The 24,208-nt window shown below is 36.4% G+C and overlaps 3 protein-coding genes across 3 annotated transcripts; 2 read left to right on the top strand and 1 right to left on the bottom strand.

The window, feature by feature from the left end:
• Positions 1 to 1,902: 1,902 nt before the first annotated feature.
• Positions 1,903 to 7,212, bottom strand: LOC123309694. The gene is made up of 2 exons (XM_044892920.1): positions 6,843 to 7,212; positions 1,903 to 2,379 (listed from the first exon to the last, which is right to left on the bottom strand). Exons 1-2 carry the CDS (start codon positions 7,180 to 7,182, stop codon positions 2,108 to 2,110), a joined length of 612 nt encoding a protein of 203 aa, XP_044748855.1. The 5' UTR covers positions 7,183 to 7,212; the 3' UTR covers positions 1,903 to 2,107.
• A 7,527-nt stretch (positions 7,213 to 14,739) lies between these two features.
• Positions 14,740 to 16,319, top strand: LOC123310377. The gene is made up of 2 exons (XM_044893845.1): positions 14,740 to 16,237; positions 16,306 to 16,319. The coding sequence occupies exons 1-2, from the start codon at positions 14,740 to 14,742 to the stop codon at positions 16,317 to 16,319; spliced, it is 1,512 nt and encodes a 503-aa protein (XP_044749780.1).
• A 1,493-nt stretch (positions 16,320 to 17,812) lies between these two features.
• On the top strand, positions 17,813 to 18,586 carry LOC123310376. Its single transcript, XM_044893843.1, has one exon. The coding sequence runs from the start codon at positions 17,813 to 17,815 to the stop codon at positions 18,584 to 18,586; it is 774 nt and encodes a 257-aa protein (XP_044749778.1).
• The last annotated feature ends 5,622 nt before the right edge of the window (positions 18,587 to 24,208 follow it).

Genomic DNA, 24,208 nt, shown 5'->3' with positions numbered 1-24,208 from the left:
ATTGTAATGAAATACGTAATTTCAAAGTTTTAATTAGAACGGACAACATAGCGCTGACTTAAAACCCAAAAATGTTTTGACAAGCGTCATAACCTCACTATACAGCATATATGTACTATATTCTTTAGTTTTTGAGTAAGTTGAAAAATACTTTTTTTTCACTTGATTTCAATTTTTTTTCAAATCAGGCACCTAAGATAAAGTGTTAACTTCTGGAATACCTTGACAGTAATCAAAAGCTGCTAAAAGTGTGAAAGGCGATACTTCTAATTTTGATTCTGGTGGTAATGGTAAAGGTATTTTTCATATTCAAGCTGAAAAATAGCAATATGTACTAAAGTTTGGAATATTTCACTACCGTCAAAATTTGCACACTTTATTTTTGATTAAAAAATTAAAGTCCAATTTTGAAGCGCTTCTCATGTACAAATTTTTCAAATTTGTCTTTGTTTCCGTGCAATTCGACGGTGAACGTTTGAAATTCAACAGTTTGGGATTTCATACTGAACAGATATAAGTGCATGGTGACAAACTAGTTTGTTTTGTATAAGTATGTATACATAAGCTTCAGTTTTGTTTATAACAAGTTTCTAGATTAAACCTTACTAATATTTTCTAAGTTTTACCTAAAAGCCCGGTCAAAAACGTGACCTTTTGTGGTAAAAAAATGTTATTTGAAAATAACTAGAAAACGATTGATTTTACAAAAACTTCATACACTCCCCCTTACTACTATTGGGAATAATAATAAAAAACTACAATTTTTTGGTAAACTTTCTCAAATAAAGTACCACAAATGATTTGACGCAGAAATTTATGTTTTTCCTAGATGTTCCCTGTGGATCCGAGGTGTGAACCTCACTTAAATATCCTGTTTAATTGAAATGAATTATTTCAATCGGAAATCCTAGAGAGGGGAAAAAAGACGTTGCAGTGAGTCGTCAAAAACAAACCGAAAGCTCTTCCAAACGGTTCATGAATTATCAATATTTTCAGGGCAGTACTCAGAATATCATGATTTTTCATTCAAGCTCCAAAATCTATATTTTCCACATCCCTTACAGAAATCTCGTTACTGCCATAAGAACTACATAATAATTCATTCTAAGAAATTCAATTTTCACTTTGCTTGGCACACTTGTCACAAGGGAATAGGAATCGGATGAATTCATATTTTATGTCATTTTTACATCATTTGTACCTTAATTCGATAATTATTTTCAAAAGAATTCACAGCTCGACTTTGCATACTTTTAAACACTTTGAAGAAGAGTGGAACAGAATTTGAAATAATTCAGAATCGCGGCAAAGGACAATAAATATTATCATCGAAAGAATAAAAACATCAACCGCATTTCGAAAAAAATGACATAAAATATGAATTCGTCCGGTTCCTATTCCGTTGTGACAAGTATGCCATGCAAAGTGAAAATTGAATTTCTTAGAATGAGTTATGTAGTTTTTCATGGCAGTAACGAGATTTCTGTAAGGGATGTAAAAAATATAGATTTTGGAGCTTGAATGAAAAATCACGATATTCTGAGTACTGCCCTGAAAATATCAATATTTCATGAACTGTTTGGAAGAGCTTTCGGAAGTGAACAAACCCACAAAATTTGATCGAAATCGGACCTTGCATTCCAGGGTTATGGCTATCGCAAATTTAGGCCAATATTCATGATTCACCCCGTATCTCCGAAACTAAAAGCCTTAGAATAGAAAACAAGCAAGTTTTCTGTAAGGCCTGAACGACCTGCATTCACCATTGGGCTATGGCCAACGACTCATGAAACACCCTGTATAATATGAATGAAAATGAAACAACCTGCATCTAAAACTTGTCTTATAGTCTTATATAAATAGTGAAGCTGTATCGTCCAATGATGCGAAGTTCTTCCTGAGTTCTAAAATACATTTCCCAAATTCGAAATTCATATTTAATCGCTCATATCCTGATGAAAAAGGTTTGACACAGAAAATATCCTCATACGCACATAAACCAAAAAGCTCTACATAAATGAAAAATAGGAAGGATTGAAAGAAAGTTCATTAAACTTCGTAAATGCAAATAGATTTAAGATTGATGACATGATTACATTCCATTAGTTTACACATATGCAATTGTCATTTTATTATTGTTACACAATTCATATTTACAGGTTCTGCATTCTTCTAAAGAGTCGCTATATTGGTTCTTCAGATCGGTACATGAACTTTTTTCACCACATCCCCTTGTATAGTCGTTCCTTATGGTGGTTGCAACATAGTATTCGAGACACAGGGAACCTTCTTCACATTCTTCGTATGTCTTCGTGGTTCCCTCCTTGCACTCACCTTTGAGATCTCCACTCTTGCATGATATACATTGGACCGTGGAAGCTGAAAATATTATATATCAGATATATGTTCATAATAAAAATACTGAAGGCCATTTTCGAGTATGAATTGAGTTTATAGAGTTTTATAGGTTCTAGGAGTAGAATGTATAAGAGTTCAAAATGTACAGAATCATCTGGAAACAACTATTTATTGTACTTCGGAAAATGGTTCTGTTGAAATGTCATGTTAGCATTATTGTTACTCTATATCGTAATCAACAGAAGAACAGATTGAGTAACAGATATTCCCGTGATTTTGCTCATCAGCTATATGAGGAGGCTTAGCCTCCCATGACTCCTCTGACTCCTCTGACGAGCCACCCGTGTCATACATCTATAGTTGGGTTGCGTGAATTCTCGCACTAATTTGTCAGGAGCACATCAGATAGAAAAATGGTTGCCTGACAATGAACGAGAAATGGAACTCTAGAATGAAAACTTCGTGAGTCTATATCAGACTCCTTCATCAGAAAAATTCTCGAAAAATCTTCTGAATTGTGGTTTCTCAATTCACGCTAATTTGTATGAAGGAGTCTGATAGATTTACAAAGTTATCATTTTAGAGATTCATTTTTCGTTCATTGTCAGGCAACAATTTCTCTATCTGATTTACTCCTGACAAATTAGTGCAATAATTCACGCAGGTGTAAATCAATTATTTCAATTTCTTAATTGATTTTGTTGTTGTTGAGATGCAGAGTCCTCCCAGACTGATTTTCAATCGATATAAGTTTTTATTCCTCCTCAAAGTAAAATATGATTATGTTTTTTGTGAATTTGAGAAAGCGCTAGAGTGAATATTCTTTTCCTCAAACTTTCTCAAATCAAGCTAGTTTGAAATTCAAAAGAATTTTCCAGAACCATGATGTTCCTACCCTCAAGAATTATCTGAAACTAGCTGGGTCAAAAAGGTGGAAAATTCCAAAATCTTTTTTTTTCATGATTATCAGCTATTACTTTGATAATCGGTAATTATGCAGAGTAGATAGAACCGTGCTAGGTCGGTGAAAAAAATCGTACTCACAGATTCCGGGTCCCAGATTACGAAAATGAAAACGAGAAGTCTGCAATTCTCTTAGTTTACCCAAAAAAAATGGGAAAGTTTCCTTCTGGAACGTGAGGTTAGTGATAGTTAAAGCTTGTTTTCTCCTTTTTTCTTAATCAATACTCATTGGAAATGTTCGATTTAGGTGATCTCAATCATTTCCAGTCAAAAAAAGGCTTCAATTTAGCCGAAAACGATGATTTTATATATTGTTTACATCCGTATAAGTCGTCATTGCCGCCATGATATTTCAACATACGAACTGTCAAACGCTGCAAATAATGCAACGTTGCCAATAGTACATATGTGTAGTTAAATTGAAGAAATTAGTTCGAATATTGATTGGGGAAATGATAATTCAATTGATTTTTACTATACGATATTTTCACTTTTAGCATTGGCTCATTGGCATATCAAATTATTATGGAGCTGTACAACTCCCATAACCACCTAACCTTTCTATTAGGAAAGGTTGGGTTAGGTTTAAGGGTTTTGTCATGGTGTTTTTTCAAGGATCACTTTTGAAAACGCGGTCAAATTCGTAATGGCAAAATGAATCGAGTCTTTTCAAAGTTTCCTACACCAAAAATGTTTCATTATCGAGATATTAATAACATGAACCATTCAGGAATAACGACCAGTACCTATCATAGTCAAACTTCTAAAGTTCCCTTTAACTCTAGTAAAAAAAGACACTAGAGAAAGCATTAAGCAATGTGCAATTTTATTAGTTAACTGGCAGCTTACCATAGGTTAGCATAGGTTGTCTATGCAGCTAACGCATATGGAATAGTGAACAAAGATATGCTCTTCCATAGCCTACTAGAATTAGAGTTAACTTCTAGTAGGCTATGGCTTTTCCTATCCCAACAAGAAATTTGCTGACCAACCAATTTGAAGCTTGGCAACGTTGCATAGGAACAGTTCGTAGCTCGAAACATCATGGCGGCCATGATGGTTCACAACGGATGTAAACAAAGTATAAAATCGTCGTTTGCGACGAATTAAAGGCATTTTTTTGGCAGGATGAACTTGAATGTTGATGGATTTAACATTTCCAACGAGTATTTATTAAAAAAATAGAAGAAAACTAGCTCTAACTATATATAACCTCACCTTCCAGAGGGAAACTTTCCCATTTTTTTTTGGGAAAACTAAGAGGATTGCAGAATTCTCGTTTTCATTTTCGTAATCTGGGACCCGAAATTAGTGAGTACGATTTTTTTCACCGACCTAGCACAGTTCTCTCTACACTGCATAATTACCCTCCTTCTGACGAAAATGATATTTTTTATGAAATATCTTTGAAACGTCACATTTTGAAATAACCATTTCAACCGTTTCCAAAAAAAATTATTTTAACCATTTCGGTCCTAGTGGTTTCACTATGAAACCACCTCTAATAATATTTATTTCATGACTCCCTATGGTTACATCTCAAAACAGTTGCAACAGTGGTACGTCAAAGGCGGCCTCCCATAGAGGGTTGCAAAAGTTCTGCAAAATGTCGCTGTACAACGTGTAAAGTTGGTCTTTGCTTAAGTGACAAAAAAAACCGTTTTCTTGCCTTCCACAAGAAATAATAATATTACTTGTATTATAAGTTGAGTCCTGGTGGTTACATGTAGAAACAACCATTTGAAAAAAATAGCAAATAGATCTTCAATGAAATATATTGTATTTCATGTATTCTCGACCTCAAAATATAAGTTTATTTATAATGAAATTTTCTAATTTGGGCCTGAAAGGTTTAAGCACATAAAAATGAAAAATAAAAATGGGTATTTAAAATTTAAAGCGTTTCATGTGGATTGCACAAGTTGGCAACATCGACTGAAATATGCCTTGATAATAAAGGACAACAAATACATTATCTTGATGAGATAGTCAAAGATGGCTGTCTATGAAGTCTGCGACGAACGAGGAAGGTCGTAAAATTTTATGCGATTTTTATGGCCGGTTTCAGTTGAAGCTCGCCAGTAAGTAGGCGCCTGTAGATCAACAGCTGTTATTTTATAAACAAGCTGATCGGACATTGTTCTTTTCATTGTCTTGTATGCGTTGTTGCCAAATCGTAAACTCCGCACAAAGCGATTTAAATTTTAAAACCCCATATTTGAAAAATGATTTTGAAAAGTTTCCGCGGTGCATGTGAAAAAATCCTGAATGAAATTCATAATTATTCAGTTTGAACTTGCATATGCAGTGATAACCCAAATTGAGGAGAATTTCCCATTAACGACTTTTTTCTGTTTTTTCATTTTTAAAGTGAGCAATCCCTGAAAACAATCATTCCGGAAACGTTTTTGTTATTTGCAGGCAAAGCTAATTTTCCACCTTGGTGATTTCCACCCAGCTGTACCCGCAGAAAGAACTTTCTTCAAAATAAATTTGTCTATGAACTGACAATTTTCTTGAAGAGCAACACGCCTAAACAATTTCTTCACATTACACTGTGCCATCTAAATGATGTGAGGATAAATTGGATGATAGCTACGCGCAAATCAAAATTTGTAATAATTTAACTGGAAATATTTTGGACCTTACAGGGTTGAAAAGATATACATATCTTGAAACCAAGAGGAAACAAATCAGGCGCAATAGAAGATCGGAAATACTCGGAACCATCTGGTATCGCCACACGCTACGTCACACTGTTGCTCATTGGCGAAGCTACCACGAAATGTGAAAAAAATTTTGAAGAATCTTTCCCTGCAGAAATATCCCAAAAAGTGTAGTCTTCCGTTTTCAACATTTTTTTCATGATGATCTCAATAACTCATAAATCATTCAGTTTTTGCCCAAGGTATGACTCACTGCTGAAATTGCCATCAAATCAGCTATCTTAGGATGCAAAGATGGATGTGCCATTTGAAATGGCAATGGAATGGAATAGAATGGCCAATGGAACTATGGAAGGGGTAGTTCGTTTTCGGTATAACAGTCTGAAATTTTTTTATTAAGAAAGTTCAATGTCGAAATCCCCCACATGTAAATTTTCAGTGAGAAATGTTTAGTTTTCTATAAAAGTCCAATGAAAAACCATCGTGGTGAATCACCTTTTATACTGAAAAAGTTGTTGAATCGGATTCAACAGGTCTATTGGCAAAAAAGCCATGCAGTTCAAAATTGGGATATTTCAATCGAATCTAAAAACATGCTTGTGCAGCAGAATATGTGGAATTGCGGAATATATTCAATTAGATAATTCCAAACAGAATTAATTTTACTATCCTTATAAACTGGAAGCAACAACATTTCTCGGGAAATATGCCATATAAGATGGTCACTTCACCATTATATGTTGAGAGTATCACCACTAATAGGAGAGCCGAGTTTATTGAAGGGAGTCCCATCAGGTATCTACTGAATTCATTCTATATTCTATACCTTTATATGAAATCGAAATTAATACTCACAGTCTTTGGATCCAATAGTTTCATTGTTGCAGTTCGATCCTTGACAAGTATTGCAGAATTTCAGTGCGGCACCATGATTAACCCTTTGTTGTTTACACCAGTCGCCAGGGGCACACCCTCTACGATAGAAAGGCTTTTGTCCTTTATTTAATATATATTCTACATAGCAGTGATCCTCCCCCTTGAGGGTGCAGGTCTTTAGATCCTTTACTGTTCCTTCGCGACAATCAGAGGAATATTCTCCGCTGCTACAATACTGGCATTCCAAAGAATACACCAATGAAAAGAAAATATCATTGGTACTCAAAACTATGAAAATTAATGATACGTATGCCTTCATGATTCAAAAATTTCTGAGTTAAATCATGAAGGGTCTTATTTATATACGAATAAAGAAAATTTGGAGAGCAAAAAATCGCTTTGCTATCATATTTTCCAAAAAATAAACTTAATTTATTGCTTATCGACTATGCCAATTATACATAATTATGCAGGGTTATCTAGGAATTAACCTAATTAGAAAGTATATGTACGAGTAGAAGTGCCTTCACCTGAAGAGCTGAACAATGTCGACTAAGTTTATTTTTAGGACATGGTCAAATGAAGATATCTTCTCAGTTTGTACACTTTTTGATAATTTTTTCTTTATTCTTTCCACGTTTTTTTTTCTGTAATCTGGATCACAAGGAATTAAAGTAAAAATAATTATTTGTAAAAACAACTTAGAAGTTATAAATAATTTGTCACAGCAGCAACTTTCCAAATGTTTTGAAACAATGTTGCATTAGAGAAACAAATATATGTAAACAAATTAGAAGGCACAAGGAACACAACTCTCTATGCACTATCAATAATTTTTCGATTTATTTCCTACTCTAATCTTGATAAGTCGGCTGCTTTATTTCATTCGTAGTGTCAACTAAGATGTCTAAAACTCTGGTGTATTCACTGATTCGATTTTGTTTTTAATTTCGTGGGGATATGGGATCAGTTTCGTTTTTTCCACTGTAGGTAGCGCTGTTTAGAATTTGACGAATTTGACAGAGCATTGTCATTTGATATTTGAAAATAATTTCCTACGACGTACGAATATGTTGTATTTATAAGCGATTATTGGTGTGTGAAAATGTATTAGTTTCGAGAAAGGGGTGTAGAACATTCATTTATTCAACATGTCGTTCAGTAGGTTCAGTTTTCCATATGGACAATCAAGAGCTACAGCTAAGAATTCGGTGTTGTTGGAATTTGAAGCAGAACCAAATCAGATGAACGAACATTAGGAACCGATATTGCTAAGTTTTATGGAAACTTCAGCAATATTTCAAAGAAACTGTATTGGAAATATGTAATGTGAATTGTGAGCATGTATTGAGAATCAGAAATACATAAATCTATTCGAGTCTGTTACTTCAAATATTCTTCCTGAGTAGATATAGTGAAAATTTCCTTTCCGTCAACTGAATATACTGGATATTTGACTGTGTTTATTAAAATCATATTGAATTACCCCCCTCACGAATTCAAGTTGTCAAACGGAAATTATCTTGAAGAACAGTAATCACTATCGAACCCTTATTCGATAGTGTTTGTTTTTACAACGAAAATTGAAATGCAAAGCACAAATATTCCTTAACAGCTGACAAAATGCACCAGTTCAAGTTTATATTTTGAACTCGTTGGACGTTGATCGACATTCGATATCAACGCAAAACAAAATAAAACGAGAGAGTATCATTGGACTTCCTTTGGTAGAACAAGGATGGAACGAAGCAAATGACATGGTGGCGCCGCCACGAAACTGATCCCATATCCCCGATTTTCTGAAATGTTGATGCTTGCAAAAAGTGACAAGTGCACACACCAGTGTTTTAGACATCTTAGTGTCAACAAAGGTTTTTGTATTGGAGTGGACAAATAATGAAAAAATATTTGAACTTGAGAGATGATGATGGGTCGTTTGTTATTTCACAAATTATCTCAACTGATCATTCGTCAGTTTTTTTGCTTTTCCATTCAGGAAGAGGAAAACTTATGTCACCTAGTTGGTGTCCTGAACTTAACTCTTATTTTGAATTTCTTTTGATTATAACCGACGGAATCGCTTCAAGCCAGTTTCCTTGAATTTCAGGGAGTAGAACAACCGACAGAAAAGTGCGAAGGAAATACGCAATCGATCTGCGATAAACTAAGATGCAATGCTTTAGGATACGGGCCCAGCTGGAAGCTCATTTCCAAGTTCTGTGAAAGAAATATTTCTTATTGACAGAAAATTTTCAAGTTAGTTCAACAACATAGGGGTGTGAAGCCCACATGGTCGTGGATGAGCGGAGCATTCACCATGATAAGGTATATCTATATAACATGTATAGGACAGGTACATGTCTGAAACTTTTCTCCGATATTGCATTAGCAGACGCACAGTCAAAGCTGGTCAGTCATTCAGTCGTTCTGCTATTTCCTTTCTTCAACAAATGGCTTACCTACTTGTAGTGGAAATCACAATTTTGGCCACGTGTTCGCTGAAAACCCTAAATATCCATCATCGAGTCAGAAGGCACGAGTTGGGCTTTTCGAGAAAGTTAATGTTTGGGTCTTCGAAGTATTTAAGTGCATTAGATTATTTTGGCTCCATTCGTTTATATTCTTGAGAACTTTGTTTGTTCAAAGATCGATTTTATGATATCTATGGAGGTGATGATATTAAACTGCTCTCAAAGATTTGTGAGTGCTGAAGACATCGGTATGCTGTTGTCAGTAAAATTTAACGTTTAAAAAATCATTCGTCGTCAAGTAGGTTATGGAATTTTGTAGGTTGATTTTGTTGTTGATGTGACTGAACTTATATAATTCCTTGAATACCTAACTTAATCCTCACAAAATGTAGCTAAAGATGACATTAACATATACAGTGGGCTTTTTAAAACGAAACAGACGAGACAACCATCTTAATTGTTGAAGAAAGTAATTACCAATAATGATTATTTCGTTGTCTAATGTTGACAATTAAGGGTTACCATCGTAACAACAGAATGAATTAGTCAAATAATTGATGATTTCACATAGCATGGTTAGCGGAATGACTGGTATTGTACCAAATTCAAAATTAAATATCTCGAAAACGAACGCAATAAATGAGAAAAAAATTAATAAGCTGAATTCAGGATAAAAAGGCCTTTCAAATGAGGTATCACTCACCCTATCTTTCCTATTCAAAATTAAGGGGTTGTTGTTCTAACAATAAGGGTTGAAGCGATATAGTTGTGAATTTGACCTCAAAAGTTGTCCACCTCGAAACAAAAATCGACGTGTCCGAGCATTTTTCCGAAATAAATTTATTCCGCCCGTTATCTCGTCTGTTTCGTTTTAAAAAGCCCACCCTGTATATATAGGTATCGTAATTTTGTAAGGAAAATGAAAATAAAAACCACTTTTTAGGAAGAGGTACCAGTTAATTTCACCCAACGTACGAGAAGCATTTTTTTCATTTAGTCAGACCACAATAATCCATACAATCTGAGGAGGTAAAAATTTGAAGTCCACATTTTCTACCTACATAAGGAAAAAGAGATGAATTTTGAATAGATGGCGGTATTATGTTTTTTTTTTTTATAAAAGGGCTCAACCTAAAAATTACAGTGAGAATCTCAATATGTTTATTTCTTCTCTATAAATATTGATTATTCGGTCGATACTGAAAATCCATAACTTAACTAAAGAAACTGAAACAGTGTATATGAAAAAAAAAACAAGAATCACGCTGACAATACTGAGATGTTCCAAAGTGTAGGCTGAAGATCAATGTCCTCTTTGTTGGCTGACTTCCATCCGTCGTATCTGTTTTTGAAAGAAGAAGCTTGCACGACGGAGTTAGGAAGACTGTACTACTCGCTGAAAATTCTGTTGGGAAGGAAATTCTGACGTTGAGTTGAGAATTTCGGAATTCCCTCGCCTCAGTGGACCTCTGAGGTTGTTGTGGTTTAGAGGGAACATACCGAACTTCAATTCTTTTGTATACTGTAAGGGTAGGTAGGTAGTCGACTTTTTTAATTTTCTGATAACATTTCAATTTCAATGGACACAAACTGATGTCATTTTTTCGAAACCGTGTGGCATATGCTAACGGATATTCCAGCCAGATGAGATAAAACCCCAACAAAGGTTCGTGGAGCTTCTGTCATCATATTCTCAACATTGCTGAATAATTCTGGGGTTTTCTTCTTTTGTCGACCACTCCTTTCTTGCATGAACATACCTGTTTCAAGCAAAATAGTGGTTCAGAAAGATTGGTAATAATCTACAGCAACATTGGGGTACTTCCAGGGAAGTCCCTGGAACATTTAAGAATATTTCCACTCTCCCTTCTATTTTCTTTCCATTTTTTCGAATGAGGATTCAATAGTAAATGCTTTTTACACGTCCGTGAAAACCATCTTCATAATTTGCTGATAATTTTAATTATCCAATGAACTTGACAGTACACTAGCATAAGCTAAGAATTACGTTTAGACACGGAATATCAACGTTCAAACTTCCATAGCCTGCATGACGACGAATTTTTGTAAACGCCCATTAGAATGTGATTGTTGGTTGAACTGAGGATTTATTTATACATGTATCAGCGAATGGGTGCGAAAACTGAGCCTTGAGGCAATACGGCATGCAAATCGAATATACGAGGATATATTGAAAAATTCTTAGCCTAATTTAGAACCAAACAAAATTTCAGTGTCAAAATATTTTATTACTCAATATATGCTCCTCTTAATTGGTTACATCTATTACAGTGAACCTGCAACGTCTCTAGACCTTTCCAAAAAAATTTTCTTCTTGCTCTGCAAACCAGACCTCCATAGCTTTTATTACCTCCTCGTGGGAAGAAAATAATAATAATAAATATTAAAAGGTCGTAACTTTTAAATATTTTTTCAGTTGAGGAAAGAGATGATAGTCGAATGGATCCAAATCTGAATGAGGGAGGTGTTTTAGTAATTCAAACCCTAAATCACGATTTTTTTGCATGGCAACATGAGATTTGTGTGTAGGGGTGTTTTCCTGCAAAAACAAAACACCTTTGGATAGCTTTCCGCATCTTTTCTCTTTAATTTTGTCCCGTAGAGTGGTCAGTAATGTGGAATACTAATCTCCGGTTATTGTTCTACCCTTATGCAAAAAATCAATCATGATTACTCCCTGGCAATCCCAAAAAACTGAAGCAAGAACTTTTCTAGCAGATTTTTGGACACGACATTTCTTATATCTTGGAGAACCAGAGTGTCGCCATTACATCGATTGTTGCTTTGTTTCTGGATCGTAGAAATGTACGCAAGTCTCATCCATAGTTACAATTCGGTTTAAGAAGTATACATCGTTTTCAAATCGAGCACAGATCGAACGCGATGCTTCTACCCTTGCACGCTTTTAGTCAACATTCAAACATTTGCTGATCCATTTTGCAGCAATTTTTATCGTGTCCAAATTGACGTGAACTATATGATGAACGCGTTCGTATGAAATATTCACTGCTTCAGATATTCGTTTTAGCCCAATTCGACGGTCTGATAAAATCATGTCATGAACTGCATCCATATTTTCGGGGACTGACACAGAAACTGGCCTTCCCGATCGGTCATCATCTTCATTGGAAAATTTACCTCTTTTGAAGCTTGCAGTCCAATTTTTCACGGTCGCATTCGAAGGACATTGATCACCAAGGGTATTAAGCATATCTTCGAGAATCTGCTCGAAAAGTCCTGTCATTGGCTACAATTCGTATCCTGGCGAAATTGAAAAAAGACGTTCGTTAAGTGCTGCCATCTTCTCGACGAAAGCGGAAACTATTGTAATATTCGTAACTTCTAGTTATCGTTCAAATAACGGGGCAACACCCCACATTCTGGTAGTCTTTCCCCCTTTACGCCTTATACGAATGGCCAGAAAGTCTCGTGGTATAACTCCTCTTAACTATTTCGAGATTCATATGACTAGCGTTCAAAAAAGTTCGTTGTCAAGTAGGCTATCAAAATCTGATGGTTGATGTTCTGTGACAACGTAGGTAATTATCTATTTCCTTGAATCGCTTTATCTTCCTAATTTCATACGTCAGATAATGGGTCTTGAATGAATCAAGGTATTTTGCTTTTTGTACTTTCAATCAGGGCCTTTGTAAGGTGGTAGGCAACGTAGGTACAAAAGATAAAATGGCGGCATTTTGAGCATGTTCAAGAAAAATAATCAACATGTGTAGAAATTCAAAGTACCGAATGAAAATGCAATTCAGTCAGCAACAAGAGGAATACTGTCTTGGCACTGCAGTCTGACTCTGAGTTGCTGAGGACAGTATATTTTTCTAATTTTCATTCGGTCATGTCCTATGGAATTTTGGCATGGGGTAATGGTTCGGATGTTTGGAAAATCTTTTTGGTCCAGAAAAAGGCTATCAGAGCTATGCTTGGTCTAACAGCGAGGACATCTTGTCGAGGACATTTTAAGAGTCAAGGTATACTCACAACTGCTGGGACATACATTTTTAGATGCTTGATTTTTTTGAAAAGCAATTATAATCTATTCAGGGAGTATGAGAACGGCAATAGAACAAGGCGCATTCATCCGTTTCTCTTTCCCAAGTGTTCGCTCACTTTGACACAAAAGAATGTGGAATATATGTGCCTAAAACTATTTGATAAACTTCCGAGGAATTATCAAATTCTCGATGCTAATAAGTTTAAGACTAGAATCAAGAAATTGTTGATAGAATTGGAACCGTACGATGTGAAGGAGTACCTAAATCATAAATTTCAAATCTGAGCGTTTTATATTTGTTCAGTTGCTTCTTATATTGACGTATTTTCTTTTCAATATTGTTTGATTATGGAAATAAATATTATTATTATTATTATTATTATTATTATTATACCTATTAAGGCCCGTTGAGTCATGAACTCAACCTCCATTGGTAGTTTTGGGTGTCGGACTCGTGAAGTTTGTGTAGGTTCTATATTTGTTATCGGAATTTTAATTCGTTAAAATTTTCAAAGTAGGTGTTCATCCTCAATGTCCAGAATTTGTTTTTCGTTGGTACTGCAGAAAATATCAGGTGAGCTTATTTTTCGTATCTTTTTTCTGATTTTTCTCATAGCGTAGAAAACTTTCGTCTTTATACCATAGTTTTATATTAGACTATTTCAGTGAAGATTTCTGAATATTTTATTATTTTCAAATTGTTCGATATTTAAAGATTTTTGAGTATAAAACCATGTCGGAAACCTCAGATAATGAGGGTTCCTACATGGAAGCGACCGATGCTGAAGAATTCAGCGAAGGCGAACACGAGGAGCTTGTAAAGCTCAGAGAAGAAAATGGGCAGTTGAAAGCTCAAATAGTCAAACTGACTGAAACTGTGTCACAGTTGGTCGGTGAGATGCGCCTCTTGAGGGAGGAAATGATCCGCAATAATATGACGAAATCTCCCACTTACGCCGCAATCACAAAGCCGGTAGCGGGTTCCAAAAATAATTCCCTTAAAGGAATTGTTTCACAACACGAAACAAGAAAAAATGATTCAACGCAGGTTGCGAAGGCCCCAAACGCGCCCCCAACTAAACGCGCGCGAAAAGGAAGCTCCTCTTCTGATGAGGGGACTGTCAAGAAGGCAACGGAAGTGCCTAAAAGAGATAAAATTCCACCCATCACGATGATGGGCACCTCAGATTGGGTAGAGATATCTAAAGCTCACTACACAAAAAAGATAAACTACAACCGCGCAACTGTAGTTAAAGACGGTATAAAAATCATCGCGTCAACCGTAGATGATTTTAGAAAAATCACAAAATTCTTCGAGCAGCATGGTGACAGAACTGTTACATCAGCCTCGGATACAGGACGGAACAATGGTGACGACATGGCGCGGAAAAGGAAACGAATATGGAAACGGAAGCAGAGTGTAATAAGATTGGGGAGCTGGAATGTTACATCATGGACCAACAAAGACTACGAAATCATCCTGGAAATAGAAAAGAACAAAATAGACATCTGCGCTCTCTCGGAGACTAAGAAAAAAAGTAAAGGAAATCAAAGATTCCAAAACTACGTGTTTTATAGTGGTGTTGACAAAGGCCTGAGAGCTCGGGGAGGTGTAGGGCTGCTAGTCAATGAAAGATTTGAAAAGGACATAAAAGAAGTAAAATACATAGATCACAACATCATGCAGATGACCGTAGAATTGGCCAACGAAACAACACACTTTATAAGTGTATATGCGCCAGACTCAAGTAAACCTCAAGAAGAACGGGAGGAATTTTTCGACATCTTGCAACACACCTTACAAAGGATTTCCAGTAGGGACAAAGTATTCATTATGGGCGAATTCAACTCAAGGGTCGGGAACTCGGTTGTCCCAGGGGTAATGCACTGTTTCAATGAAGAATACAAGAATGACAACGGAGATATTCTGATACAAACATGTGCCCTCAACGAACTGCGCATCAATAATACATATTTTAACCACAAGGAACAACAGAAGTTTACTTTCGTCAATACGAGAGGTCAGAAATCAGTCATTGATTTTGTGGTTACGAACAGAAAAGTCCACCCCTCTCAGATACTTGATGTACGCGTATTAACTTCAGCGAATGTTGGAACACAACATGGGCTAGTCTTATGTAAGTATCGTACAGCCCACATAGCAAAGAAGAAGAAAGTTGCCAACTATATCACCAAATTCAATGTAGAATCTCTCAAAGATGAAAGCACCAGATATCTCTACCAATGCAGACTATGCGAAAAAATTAATCAAAACCCAATCACAGATTGTGATAATGTAGAAGCTGCATGGGAAAAATTAAAGAATAACATAAAGACCAGTGCTAAGGAAGCTATAGGAGAGAGAACAATAGACACAAATAGGAAGAATAATAACCCATGGTTCACTCCTGAAATCAAAGAATTGGCAAAGGAAAAGAAGAACGCATACATAAAATACATCAATAATAGATCACATGAAGATTACGAAGTCTACAGAGTGGTGAGAAACAGGACAACCAATGCAATTAAAGAACTGAAGAAAAGATACTGGGAAGACTTTTCAGTGGAAATGGAGCATGATCTATACGGAGGTCAGAGGAAGATCTGGAACATGCTGCGGAAGAGGAAGAAACCAGTCAACGAGGAAGTGGTGATAAACGCTATAGACCAGGAAATATGGGTAAAATACTTTGAAAACCTGTACGATACTGGCAATGACGACAATAATGAACTGGAAACCCAGGACCCACCTTCTCCGTATGAAACTGGGGATCAGATTACACTAGAGGAACTACAAAACGCACTGAAAAAGCCGAAGAACCGAAAATCGCCAGGCACGGACCAAATTCCAAATGAACTGCTCAAATATGGGGGGGGTTCAGAAATCGGGAAAGAACTTTTGAAACTATACGGAAAGATAGAACGTACTCAATCAATACCTCAGGAATGGAAGACTAGCATAACGATACCAGTATATAAAAAAGGACCGAAATCGAACCCGAATAGAGGAATAACGTTACTTAGCAGTGCACTGAAACTGTTAACAAAAATACTAGCGAATAAAATCACAGCAAAGGTAGGAATCTCCGAGGAGCAGCAAGGTTTCCGTCCGAATAGATCTACTGTGCATGCAATATTCATACTACGCCAACTGATAGAGAAATCCATAGAGTTCAATAAGCCAATGTTTACATGTTTTGTAGACCTGAAGTAAGATGTCTAAAACTCTGGTGTATTCACTGATTCGATTTTGTTTTTAATTTCTTGGGGATATGGGATCAGTTTAGTTTTTTCCACTGTAGGTAGCGCTGTTTAGAATTTGACAGAGCATTGTCAATTGATATTTGAAAATAATTTCCTACGACGTGCGAATATGTTGTATTTATAAGCGACTATTGGTGTGTGAAAATGTATTAGTTTCGAGAAAGGGGTGTAGAACATTCATTTATTCAACATGTCCTTCAGTAAGTTCAGTTTTCCATATGGACAATCAAGAGCTACAGCTAAGAATTCGGTGTTGTTGGAATTTGAAGCAGAACCAAATCAGAGATGAACGAACATTTGGGACCGATATAGTTAAGTTTTATGGAAACTTCAGCAATATTTCAAAGAAACTGTATTGGAAATACGTAATGTGAATTGTGAACATGTATTGAGAATCAGAAATACATAAATCTATTCGAGTCTGTTACTTCAAATATTCTTCCTGAGTAGATATAGTGAAAATTTCCTTTCCGTCAACTGAATATATTGGTTATTTGACCAATTAACTGTGTTTTATTAAAATCATATTGAATTTTGAATTACCCCCCTCACGAATTCAAGTTGTCAAGCGGAAATTATCTTGAAGAAGAACAGTAAATCCTCATTCGAACCCTTATTCGATAGTGTTGAAATATTGACAGATTTGTTTTTACAACGAAAATTGAATATTCCTTAACAGCTGACAAAATGCACCAGTTCAAGTTCATATTTTGAACTCGTTGGACGTTGATCGACATTCGATATCAACCATAGACATATTAAACACATAATAGATGTGTTTTATAGGTCTATGATATCAACGCAAAACAAAATAAAACGAAAGAGTATCATTGGACTTCGGTAGAACAAGGATAGAACGAAGCAAATGACATGGTGGCGCCGCCACGAAACTGATCCCATATCCCCGATTTTCTGAAATGTTGATGCTTGCAAAAAGTGACAAGTGCACACACCAGTGTTTTAGACATCTTAACCTGAAGCAAGCATTTGACAGAGTGAAGCTCAGGGATGTAATGGATCGTTTAAAACAAAAAGGTGTGAGTAAGTGCCATATAAACCTAGTGAAGGAACTTAACAGTAACAACAAAACGAGGATAAGAACAGAGCATGGCCTTACAAGAGAACTTAAAGTTTTATCCGGCATCAGACAAGGAGATAGTCTCAGTCCGTGCCTTTTCAACATCATAATGGACGAGATAATTGAAAGTGTCAATGAAATTAATGCCGGTTTTAAAATGAACAATCGTCGCCTGAGGGTACTCTGCTATGCGGATGACGCACTCCTGGTGGCTGAAAATGAGGACGACTTACAGCGCCTCCTACATAGATTCAACTTGACGGCGCAAAAACTCAACATGGAAATCTCGTGCGAAAAAACTCAGTCTATGGTAGTATCCAAAGAACCGATACGATGCAAGTTGGTGGTAAATGGGAGTATTGTGAATCAGGTCATGAATGTCAGCTATCTAGGTGTGGAAACATCGAGCAATAGATGTGTAGCGAATGAAGTGGACAGTCAGGTGAAGAAGGCAGCAAGAATATCAGGTTGTTTGCAGGATGTAATATGGAGAAATAAGTATATGTCTACAGAAAGTAAAACGCGAATTTATAAGACCTGTATAAGGCCAATATTGACTTACGCTGCTGAAACAAGAGCAGAAACATCGGAAACAAAGAGGAAAATGAGAACAACTGAAATGAGGATATTGCGGACAATAAGGGGAATAACACTGAGAGACAGAATACGCAATACGGACACTCTGCGGGAGTTAGGAATACGGGATGTTTTTCGATGGGTGAGAACAAGGCGCCGCTATTGGAGGGATCACGTGGATCGAATGGGTCCAGATCGAATTGCAAAGTGGGCCAAAACGCAAAAACCAGGAACAAGGCGACCAGTTGGTAGACCCCCAAAACGTTGGCATGACAGCTGGACATCAGTAACACAAGAAGGCAGATGACAGAAATGACAGGACCCGGTCCTATTTCAAGAAGAAGAAGAAGAAGAAATGCCACATGCGTCTTATGTGGGGAAGAGGGCCATCCAGCTAGCTACGAAGGATATAGTGAGTTCAAGTTGGTGACCAGGACCAGAAAGAAGAATTCCCGAAAATCAGCTGAACAGAAAAAGAAGGTAACAAAAACAACAACTTCTGAACAAAAAATTCAGGAAGTAGCGAAGACCCAACCTACAGAGCAGGAAAAGAAGAAGGAGACTCCAAAACCCGTTCAGAAAAAAGAAGGACAGAAGAAGCTTACAATGAAACAGACTGTGAACAGTCAACAGGAGAAGAAAAAGATATCTGAATCAGCGGATGATTTAGATATCTTCATTTCAACAAGATAATGTTGAAAATTGAGAGGGAAATGGAGAAAAAACTCCAAGCATTATTTAGTAAACTGAATTAATGGACCTTACGGATATTAGGAAGAAATCCCTCAAGATAATCTCGTGGAACATAAACGGGATCAACACTCGGAAAGCCGAGATAGAACAGATAATATCAGAAAGACAACCTGATATTATAGCCCTACAGGAACAAGAATAAACCGGAACAGACGACTGAATTTCATGAATTATGAAACATATAGATGTGACAGAATTACAAACACCGGAGGAGGAGTAGCAATATTGGTGAGAACAGATCTGAAACACTACTTTAAAAATAGATCCGACGAAACACAAGGAAAAACAGAAAAAGTGACGATTGTTGCCGAATTAAATCGGCAAAGAGTCGAAATAACCTCGGCGTATAAGCCACCACAAAACAATTCATTGGAAGAAGAGATAAACAACATGTTGGAAGGATCAAAATCGAAAATCTCCATCGGAGATTTCAACTGTAAATCCCCATTATGGAACAGCATAACAGAGAATAGAAATGGCAAAAAACTCAAGGATTTCGCCGAAAAACAAAATGCCATAGTGATTGGACCAGAGCTACCGACATATCTTGCTTTTGGTAGAGGAATACCAGATGTAATAGATATCGCGATATTGAAAAATATAACTCAAGAATTCTCGATTGAAACTTTGGAAGATGGAACCTCAAACCACAATCCCGTGGAATTGACAATTGGAGAAGAACCAAGAGAAAAACTGCTGGAAATAAGAAAATATACCAATTGGGCTAAATACAGCCATTTAATACAATCGGAAATAACAGAAATTTCAACAATAAGCACTCCAGACGATATGGAATGTGCGGTTGATAAACTGGAAGAGATTATATTGAAAGCTTACGAAAAAAGCACGAGAAGAGTGAAGAGACCAGCACCAAGTCATCCGCATGGCGATATGCCTAAAGAAGTAAAAGATCTTATACAAGAAAATCGAAGACTCAGAAGAATATATAGGATGAATAAAAATGATCTGAATAGAAGGAACCTCAACCGACATAGCCAAGTTCTGAAAAATGTTCTGAAAGATCTAAGAACAAGCAGATGGAACAAAAGGGTTCAAGAACTGAATACAATCGATCATTCTGCATGGAGAATGCAAAAAAGCCTACGAGGAGAAAATACTAAAATTCCACCTCTACACGGAGAAAGGGGAATGGCGTATACCAATACTGATAAGGCAGATGCATTGGCGGACTCGATCGAACGAGAATCGAGAATAAATTACAGGATAGACGACGATAATGAAGATTTGGAAGAACTGGTTGAAGAAAATGATGAAGAAATGGATGAATTACCAGCGGCTGCTGAAATTGACAAACCAACATCGCCAAATGAAATCAGTGAAATAATTAGAAGTTTGAAGAAGAGGAAAGCTCCCGGAAGCGATAAAATAACGAATGTTATGTTAAAGAATTTACCTAGAAAAGGTATAGCCGCTCTAACAAATATCGCGAATTGAATTATGAGGACAGAACACTACCCAGAAAAAAGGAAAACAGCAGAAGTCATAGTATTCAATAAACCATTCAAAGAGAAGAATTTTCCACAAAACTACATACCGATAAGTCTACTGTCGGCGTTAGGAAAAGTAGTAGAAAGAATTATCGCCACGAGGCTAAATGAGGAAACCGAAAATCTGAAACTAATACCACCAGAACAGTTCGGATTCAGAAGAGAGCATTCAACAGAACAACAATTATCAAGGCTCACAGAGTACATAACAGAGGGATTCCAAAATAAACAAGCTACAGGTCTTGTTTCACTAGACGTCGCCAGAGAATTCGACAGAGTATGGCATGAAGGATTAATATATAAGATGAGATGTGCTGGATATTCGATCAAAATATGCAAGTTGATCAGTAATTATCTCAAAAATAGAAGATTTTACGTGAAAGTGGGAGGAGAATGCTCCTCAACAAGAGATATAGAGGCTGGAGTACCCCAAGGATCAGTATTTGGGCCACTTCTGTACAACATATACATCCACGATATTCCGAAAAATCCAAGAACCATGCTAACGTTATATGCTCAGGAGACTAGTGGACTACGACCCAGAGGAAGATAAAAGGAGAATGCGAATTGAAAAATTCAATAAAGTGTTAATCCAATAGAGGATAAACACATAAATCCCAGCACGATAGTGTGCGAGAAGAAAACCGACCAAGAGATGAACCGTTTATAGGCAAATGCCCGGAACCAAAATTCAAGAAGCAGTTGAGGGTTTTTAGTGGGTCTCGAGCTCAGGAGAGTGAGAAACCCCACACTGTTCCCCCTCAGGAGAGGGTGGTTCGTCTGTCTTGCAGATTTTCCCCCTGCTACACCAAAAAAAAAAAAAAAATCACATTCTAGTCATAAATATTCCAGATAGCCTGAAAGATCCGCACTGTTATAGCTCATCAAGGTTTTCGCCTTTCATTTTGCTGACTACTGTTGATTATTTGGTTCTGTTTCTCTTACCTACATTTGAACGATTTTATTTTCAATTTTGCAATCAGAATACATTGAAGGTACGGAGTGGGGTGTGAAAGGTTCGATAAATATTTTTTTTTTCCATATATCTACCTATTCGAGAGAACTGATGTAAAATTCCACAGTTTATTCCAGAATCAATTCATTATATCGTTTAATTAATGTTTATTACAAAATGGGATCTAAATGTCAATTCTACGGGGATATATTGATTTCTACTCAGCCTAGACCAGTTCCATGCATAAAAAAATATTGCGTTATTATAGCAACGAACAATAACTCATTAGAAATGTAAGTGTGACGTTTGAGATCAAAAAAGTAAACCACAGTTACGCAATAAATTAAAAGAAAGAAGATGTTCACCGAAATTGTGAAAATCGAAAAATTGGAGTATCGAGCCATCATCAAGTACCTGTATTTAAAAGGATTAAGGGGTGAGCTGATTTACGAAGATATGCCTGATACCCATGGTGATCAATATCCTTCGAATGGGACCGTGAAAAAATGGAGTGCAAGCTTCAAAAGACGTAAATTTTCCATTGAAGATGATGACTGATCGGCAAGGCCAGTTTTCTGTGTCAGTCCCCGAAAATACCGATGCAGTTCATGACATGATTTTATCAGAAGCGTGCAAAGGCGTCGAGTTTGATCTGTGCTCGATTTGAAAACGATGTAGACTTCGGTATAAACCGAAGTGTTACTATGGAATATGGATGAGACTTGGCTACTGTATCCAATAATTAGGATGAATACATAACTTTTATTTTATAAGATTACATCAATTACAGAAGGTCCAAATTAGAATTAGCTTTTTGACACTCGATCTTATGACAATTGCTATATATTCAAAACATGCGTCCCTAGATCATTTTTTCTTCACTCACACTTAGTTCCCTCCGTTGATCGCAACGGAGTTCCTATCGAGGAACGGGTTTTCTATTCGAATATATAGATTTTGGGCGCGCTCTTATTGTTCAATAAGATAACTGAACATGTTCATTTCTACGATCCAGAAACAAAGCAACAATCGATGGAATGGCGACACTTAGGTCTCCAAGACCTAAGAAGTTTCGTTCAATATCTGCTGGAAATGCTCTTGCTTCAGTTTTTTGGGATCGCCATGGGGTAATCATGATTGATTTTTGGATAAGGGTAGAACAATAACCGGAGATTACTATTCGACATTACTGACCACTCTACGGGAGTAGAGAGTGCTTTTGCTTTCCTGAATTCGTTAATTTTTCCGGTCAATTCAAATGCTCTGGTCACGGCAAACTCAACAGGAATTATTAATTGTTAAACTAACCGAAACTACGCTACACAATCTTATAAGTTTGTCCCTTCACCCATAAATGGCAACTAACAAAGGCATCTGCAAGGGAGGTAATTGTCCCAAGTTACAGGACTGTCCCAAGTCACCCGAATCTACCGGTAGTAAAAATGTAGAGACGAATATCTTTTTTTGAGATCTCCATAATCTACGACTGAACCGACCAAGTATATGATATGACCCATAACAAACGAGATAGCATAGTGCAAAAAAATGGAGTGTAATTCGAAATAACTTTTTTCGCGAACTGCATGATATATACTAGATTCAGCTGATCCATAAGTTCCTTAAGGACTATGATGTCGACCAGAACACATGCTCAGGAAAACACTCACATAAATTCTGATGAACCAATTGCAAATAACAATTTATCAAAAATTCGTATTAAAAGCCTGTACTTTCCAGATACCGCAAAGGATTTCTCCCCCAAGCAAAAGGCACTAAATTATCTAAGAAGTTTCAGCCTCTAGTTGGTTAAAAAATGGTACAGAGATAACCAAAATGGCTGAGCAAGACGCACATCTGCCCGAACTCCTCATATAGGAATTGGAAAAATCAATTGAATTAAACACAGAACAGTACCTACATTTAATGCATCATGGTTATTCAACATATTCTTCATAATTATCCCAAAATAGTTGAAACCACCCAGCGATGAACGATAACAAGCAATTATGTAGGAAATGAAAAAATTTATTAAATTAAACACAGAGCAGTAGGTACATTTGGTTCATCATGAGTATTCAACATATCCTTCATAATTTTCCAAGAATAATTGAAACCACCCAGGGGGGAATACAACATGCAATTACAATTACATTAAGTTTCTACGGAAAGATAATGTGAATGACAATTCTCAGTGAACTTCCACTGACCTAGAATTAACCTTATCCAGAACAGTTGGTTGGTGCATCATGAGTATTCAACATATCCTTCATAATTTTCCAAGAATAATTGAAACCACCCAGTTGGGGACGACAACAAGCAATTACAATTACATTAAGTTTCTACGGAAAGATAATGTGAATGACAATTCTCAGTGAACTTCCACTGACCTAGAATTAACCTTATCCAGAACAGTTTAATCTTTATACTTGAAGAGGATAACAATTGCAAGGTTAAAACAAAAAGCCACATTTTTTGGGCTATTACTTTTATCAATTTTTTGTTGGCATATCTGTAATTCCCCAAGATATGGGAGCAAGTATTAATGGATGTTCTGAAATAATAATCAGAGGTAGAAGTTCTGAGAACCCAAATACAATTTTTGATGGAATGTATGAGTTAAGAAACTCTTGCCAACCTTGCGAATACTCGAAACTCCATTATCTCTGTTTCTGCAATATTGACCAGCCAGTTTTTACTTTGAACACCTCATAAC

This window comes from Coccinella septempunctata, chromosome 3, assembly GCF_907165205.1.
Source record: "Coccinella septempunctata chromosome 3, icCocSept1.1, whole genome shotgun sequence".
Classification (NCBI taxonomy): Eukaryota; Metazoa; Arthropoda; class Insecta; order Coleoptera; family Coccinellidae; genus Coccinella; species Coccinella septempunctata.
Note: the sequence above shows the minus strand (reverse complement) of the source record. Positions and strands in the feature narration are given on the sequence as shown.

Coding starts and splice junctions, on each gene's coding strand:
- LOC123310377 (XM_044893845.1), top strand. CDS start 14,740: ATGGCGCGGAAAAGGAAACGAATATGGAAACGGAAGCAGAGTGTAATA.
- LOC123309694 (XM_044892920.1), bottom strand. CDS start 7,182: ATGAAGGCATACGTATCATTAATTTTCATAGTTTTGAGTACCAATGAT. Junction 2,380..6,842: donor AACTATTGGATCCAAAGACT/GTGAGTATTAAT, acceptor TAATATTTTCAG/CTTCCACGGTCCAATGTATA.
- LOC123310376 (XM_044893843.1), top strand. CDS start 17,813: ATGGACGAGATAATTGAAAGTGTCAATGAAATTAATGCCGGTTTTAAA.